The sequence below is a fragment of the Corvus brachyrhynchos genome, unplaced genomic scaffold, assembly GCF_000691975.1.
Source record: "Corvus brachyrhynchos isolate BGI_N302 unplaced genomic scaffold, ASM69197v1 scaffold258, whole genome shotgun sequence".
NCBI classification, from domain to species: Eukaryota; Metazoa; Chordata; class Aves; order Passeriformes; family Corvidae; genus Corvus; species Corvus brachyrhynchos.
The window spans coordinates 605,544-612,017 of NW_008240122.1; the positions used below are offsets into that span (position 1 = coordinate 605,544).

General features: G+C 42.6%; 1 protein-coding gene across 1 annotated transcript; it reads right to left on the reverse strand.

The window, feature by feature from the left end:
• Positions 1–309: 309 nt before the first annotated feature.
• SERTAD4 (SERTA domain containing 4) lies at positions 310–6,455 on the reverse strand. The gene is made up of 2 exons (XM_008641689.2): positions 6,219–6,455; positions 310–3,279 (listed from the first exon to the last, which is right to left on the reverse strand). The coding sequence occupies exons 1-2, from the start codon at positions 6,438–6,440 to the stop codon at positions 2,518–2,520; spliced, it is 984 nt and encodes a 327-aa protein (XP_008639911.2). The 5' UTR covers positions 6,441–6,455; the 3' UTR covers positions 310–2,517.
• Between the last annotated feature and the right edge of the window lie 19 nt (positions 6,456–6,474).

The window sequence follows — 6,474 nt, forward strand, 5'->3', positions numbered from 1 at the left end:
CCTTTAGGGTCAAAAAGCTTTCAGCCCCCCCAAAAGTGTTAGCTGATTTGTGGTTTGGGCAGCATTTGGCCAGGTGTTTTCCTGCTGTACGTGCAAGTCTACAGAGAATCTGTTGCTTCTCAGTGCACCTTCAAACTGTCCTAAATGCTCCCAAAACCCTGGCAAGGCTGAGCTCCCTCACAGACCCAGCCTGAGGTGCACAGTCAACAGCTGTGTAACCTTTTGAGCAGGGAGCAGTTTGATTAAATGGTGTTTCCTTGGGTGAGGGAGGAGAACATAGGGGAAAGGACCCAGTAGCCATTGGAGATATAAAATTAAAATGAATTTTGGTCATTTTTAATAAATATATATCAAGGAAATTTCACTTTACTACAACAACACATTAGTATACAAGCATCTAATATTTAAGCTTAAAACATCAAGCGTTTATCAAATATTGGAAAAGAGCAGACATTACTAGACTATCTGAATATAACACAAGAAAAATCAGGTTTTTTAAAAAATTGGTCCTTGTGGACAAATGTCTAAATGATGATCCTACTCATACACTGTATGAATGAGATCTATATTTAATATTATTATTATTATTAATAATAAAAAAGCTTCTGTCTTGGAGAAATCAGGTGGGACTTGTACTTTCTTTATTTGTCATTCTTCACAATGATAACCCTTACAAACATACCAGCTTACACTCACCTGACTTCATAAAGGTTATCACTGATTTAAATCCTGCTGTGTTTGTGGTCACCTGGGCTCAGGGGGGGCTTTCTTCTGTGACCACGGGGCTTTCTGTGAAAGACCATACAGTTTACAAATGTATTTTTCTACCCAAAATAACCATGGCCCTAGAGGTCTCCAGCTGAACCCATGAAACCCAAAGCAAAAGGTCTCAGACCCTTGGCACCTGTCAGTGCCAAGCCTGGGGCTGTGTCCCCCTGGGGACACTCCTGCCCTGCACCGAGCTGGCTGCTCCCCCAGCACACAGGTGACTTTCACCCTTTGGGCAAGAAGCAAGCAGAGATGTCACTTGAGTGCAAGGTGCTGTGGGAACAGGCAGCTATTTATGAGTCAGCTGTGGGCTGGATGTGGCTATTTTCCTGAGCACATCCTGCCAGTTGTTATGGGGACTGTGGGAACTAATTAATTTGGTGGATCTAAGACTCACTCTTGGTCCAACCCCAGCTAGTGTCTTCTGGGCATTTTACACAGCACACTTTTGCAATTGATCTACCTAGGGATGACGAAATGTTGTCCTCAGCCACTGAAATCTCAGCTCATTTCTCCAAAATGTTCTTTTTTAAAATTAAACCCCTTACATTCATTCAGATAAAACTGTGTTTATCGCCACATTATTAATTAACATTGTGCTTTTTGCCTTCTTGTCTTTTTCTAAATCAACAGCAAAAGTCATAAAAAACTCCCGCATGCTTTTGCGATCTAAAAGAGAGAAATTATGTGAAACAGAATAAAGTATAAAACATGCCACTGGTTCATGAACTTCATTATACGAAGAAGAAAAAAAAGAGCCCCAGCAACAGACAGTTGCCATAGAAACACTCAAGCATCGAATGCTTGTTTACAAGAGACATCTCTCTATTGTTTCTTAAATCCCTTCCTAAGGATGGCAAATCAAAAAGCAATTGAGCATCAAAAAGGAAGAACAGAGATGTTTGAATAGGAAGTGGAACTCAGTACTTCAAAGGTTAAAGGTTTCTAATAATATTGATCCACCCTGTGGGTTTCTTTTTTAATCTCTGTTTAGGTTAAATCCCTGCTGTATCAGATTCATACTTAATTTTCACGCTGGCAAAAATTAAGACAAAAAGTAAGGCACCAAAAAAAAACCTGCCCTGTGTAACAACAAGCCTCATTAGTTATTACAGCCGAGGTGAAAACATGCAAGTACTTGAGCTGCTTGTTTGATTCTGATTAAGATTCCATAAACAGGTTATTTCTTTATGCTATGTCCTATTTTGTCAGTTGAACAAGACACTGAATACAGGAATTCAAGAGTATCAGTACAAAACGTAAGGATGGTTTATTCCCAATCCATGAAGACAGTCCTTTGTCAGAACGAATACTGAGTTACAAGGAGCCTATCATCCTTGCTGGTAGCATCAATTTGTTTACCAGACTTCTAATTCCTTGGTAAACATAATGGAGGTTCTTCTTAATTAATGGCAGACTTCTTGGGGGCGGGGATATGTAAAACGATATGTTTTCCCCATCTGGCTGATTGGCATTTTCAGCAACGAAAGCTCCACCATGGCTGCACAGACTACAGTGCTCAGCAGAAATGCAACCATGTTCTTTCTGAAGTCTCCACATTTATAAATAGCCGCTGATGCGGATGGCAGAAACACTTTACGCAATCTGCTCTCCAGTCTTTTAGGTCTACACGTCATGTTTGTGGCATGATTGTACCATTCGTAGAAAACTATAAAAAATCCATTCAAAATAAAAATTTGATAGAGAAAGAACATGCTGTGCATGCTTCAATAGAGCAAGAAAGATGCCTCATATTTTACTTCCTTTGTTGCAGCAGATTTTATTACTTGGTAAAGATTCCTTTTTCCTTAAGGATTTTTTCCAAGATTCACTTATGTTGCTCTTGTCATTACATCCAGTCTCAAAATAGTCATAAAATTTGCCTTTACATTCAAGAGCATGGGTGCCTCTTACAGGTTCACAGTTTAGGGCGATGCTCTCTCGCTCAGGTTCATTACCTCCTTTCTCGTCATTAAATTTTGCCTTTTCCTGATTACTGTGAGACCTGCCATTAGTGATGAATATTTCATTAGCAGGTATCTGGTCATCACTTCTGTAAGAAGGTGCACTGCCAGCTTCATAATCCACCTGCTGGGAACAGCTTGGCAAAGAAATGGGAGGGGAGGAGGAGGAGGAAGAGGAGGAGGAGGAGGAAGAAGAGGAATTACTTTCTGTGCTAGCATTAACAGAGTAGGGTAGATTTAAATAGTGACTGCCACATTCTTGATAGAAGCAGCACATGTGGAGCTTCTCATACTCCTCCTTTGCCATCCGAAGGCGTTTTCTGTATGGACAGTCCTGAGGCACAAACCACTCTTGCGGGGAGGTGCCACTGAAGGAGCAGGCAGAGAAGCACCAGTTGTTCTGCATGATGATCTCTCCGTGGATTCTCTTCATGAGATTGTTGATGAGGACGGATCTTCGCAGGTAGACTTCGGGATCATCAATGAATTTCAGCTTTTCCAAAGACATGTAAAGAATATGGGCCCGCTCCTCAAACACGGAGATTGTCTGAAAATGCAAAAAACACAAGATATGGAACTGAAGGCAATCAGTTTTGTTCCAGACAAGGAGGAAGGAAATGAAGCAAAGTATTCCCTCTGTGTCACTACTTTTCTGTTCTTTTTCTGAGTCATCTAAAACTGGCTTTTCATTTTGCATATCCATGTAGCTGGGAACCTGCTTTTTCTTGCTCACAGCATTCCCCCATGTTTAGGGGGTAAGCAGCTGAGCTTAGGAGGTAAGTAGCTGAGCATTACACCACAGAGGCAATTGCAGGGCATAAATCCAAGGTGGGAGAGGGAAATCCAGATGCACACATCTGGCTCTTTAATTACATTTGGGATTAGAACATAAAATTGTTGTGCAGTTTTGCTCCAGTGATGGCTAGGGGGGCTTTTTGTTGCAAATGGACCCAATCCCATCATCCCCTGTGGGGCTTCTACAAATCTCTGAAGCCGAGCAAGGGTCTTTCCTGCAGTGTCAAGGTTTGCAAGAGGCAGCCAGCAGCCATCGCCTCACACAGCAAGTGTTGGAGCATTTCATCTGCTGCCAGTGGAAGAGGCCCTCCAGCGAGGAGGTCTCCATTTGCCAGGCTCTTACACTGCCCTTGTGCACAGAAGTGCATGCAGGGAGGGAGGCAGGGAGAAACCCATCTCAAAGCATCCCAGCATCTGGAGAGCAGCTGTTGGCCTGCATACTACGCCCTGTGCTCTACAGGACCGGTGGGAACGCGGATAGGCAGGGACAAGGTCAGGAAACGAAGAGAGGACAGGGATTTGCAGAAATCCTGGCTCAACGCCCACAGATTTGTTCTCCCTTCCATGGTCCTTCCAGGACTCCCTTTCTCAGCACTGGCATCACGAGCAGGTTACTGCCCCTGGGAGGCCCCAGATCCTGCACTGTAATCGCTACCCTGGGAATCAAAATAAGAGAGGGGGCAACGCACGCTACTGTAAGCACTATTAACTAATTTTCATTTTTAGCAAGAATTTGGTTTGCGTAGGAGGAGAGCAGCACAGCACAAAGAGAGACTGCTCTAAATCCCCCCATCTGGGGCTTGATCATTCTTCCCTTTCCCACATGGTTACAGCATTTTTGCAGAGTGGAAGTCGTAGCTATGAGGACTGAAAGAGCTTAAAGCACAGCTGCTTTTCACATCCATTCAGCTCTCCTCAGCCCTCTAGCTCTTTCCACAGCCTGGTCATGTCTGCGAGGCTTAGAAGCAGCACAGTGCCTCATAAAAACAAAAATTGGCCATAATTTCAATGAGTTCACAGCCGAGGCTCTTTGTTAGAGAGAGTAATTTTCTATAATAAATGACTCATTTTAAATTATAAAGGTTCATTTGCGTCCTTTATACCTGCTGCAGCAACAGTCAGTGAAGCCATAACAGCCTGGAGCAAACCAGTAAACCTTGAACTGGGATTCTCCTGGAGATATGTCCTGGAGGGACACCAGTAGGAACAAGTTGTCAAAGGCTTCCTTCTACACATTTGCCAGCAGCCCTCTGGAGAGAGGCTCCTGGCCCTACCATCATACCCTCCATGGGACAAGTAATCTCAGAACATAACTCTTTACTGAGCGGCAGAGGTATAAACATGTAAGAAATTCAAGGAAACCTGGTGGGCATCCTCTCTCCGCCAGAGCTCAGTGCTGCAAAGTAGAAAATGTATTTGGGCTGAACAGAAGAAACTGGTGACCCAGGATTTCTGACATGATACACCTCTACAAACAACAGCACCAAACGGTGGCTGGGTCTCGCTTACCAATACCTCTACAACTGCTTTTTACTGCTGTTAGAAAAGACTAAATAACTATTCCTCCTCCCCCTCTTTGTAAGGAAATTAATCACTGATACAAAAAATCCAACGATCTTGTAAAAAAAAAAAAAAACCTGGCTGAAAATCGGGAGAGTGATGTGACATGTGTGAGACACGCTCACAAACCAGAGCACATTTTTCAACACCCTTGATGCTGTTTATTCACTGCTCTGGCAGCAGACTGGATACCTTCTGAAATTAACAGCGGGACAGTTTTTCACCTTCCTCGTCCCGGTACTTATTTCCAGACAGCTCTATTTGTAGCTGAAAATTCCTTCAGCTACTCTAAGGTCCTTGGGAACTGAGCTTGGCATTACTGCTTGCTTCCCCTCCACAGAAATTCCTCCCCCACTGCCAAGAGAACATGGGTAGCACTGGACCTCCATGGGCCAGGTAGGATTCAACGAGGTAAGGATGGCATCTCAACGCATGAGCTACCCTTAAGCACTTCACCCCAGGCATTCAATTCCATACAGAACTGAGCCCTTAATGAAGAGGAGCATAAAATGTCACAAAAAAAGTCAGATTTCAATTTATGTATTCACTGGCCTGGGAAACATTTGCTCTAATCTCTCCCCTGACAACTTTCACTGAAAAAAAAATTATTTCATTTAGTAATCTGTTCTTTGGGAGCACTAGCTTTTTAATAAACACGATTAAATACTGAAGGAACTTGTACTCGCTTTCCAAGTCATTCTGGTTTTTTAGAACATCTGTAACCCGTGTGGGGTATATGGAACCTCTTAGTATTTTCTCCCCTGGAAAAAAAGTTTTATATGAGTGGGAAATCTTTTACTTATGTTCTTCCTTTCTGCTGTTCAAATGCTGCTATGGAGCTGTTTCTGTAAGCGTGATATGAACTAGCTAAGAACAAAATAATCTGAAAAGAAAGTTATTCTCAGCATTTCCATTTACAGTTGTATAAATGCAGAAATGCCTTTGCTTCTTTTGCAATTGATGACAATACAACAATAAATGTGAAGAAGTGACAACTGTTTGTTTCTGAGCAAACAGCTGGATCATTCTCCTAATTTCAGCAGAGTATTTGAGCCTTCTGGAAATGGGTCAATCGAGTGTTACTAAGCATCTGAAACTCAGAGTAAAAATAATGACTATTAGAAAACATACTTTATGTGCACAGCTGCTGAGTGGTGGATGAAAATCCTCTTCTTCCACATATTTCCTTTTAAAGTATGTGATCTTGGATGTTGTTACAGGATTTGAAATTCCCCTGTAATGTGATCCTGTGGGTAATAAATCAGATATGACAAATGACATGCGGTTTGCCGGAGGTTCTCCAAACAAAATACTTTTCATTTCCCTTCGCGCTACAGGAGAACTCCGCCGCATATTTTCGCATCTATTCGCGGCGAAGAAATAAACC

Coding starts and splice junctions, on each gene's coding strand:
- SERTAD4 (XM_008641689.2), bottom strand. CDS start 6,440: ATGCGGCGGAGTTCTCCTGTAGCGCGAAGGGAAATGAAAAGTATTTTG. Junction 3,280..6,218: donor TCAGCAGCTGTGCACATAAA/GTATGTTTTCTA, acceptor TTGCATTTTCAG/ACAATCTCCGTGTTTGAGGA.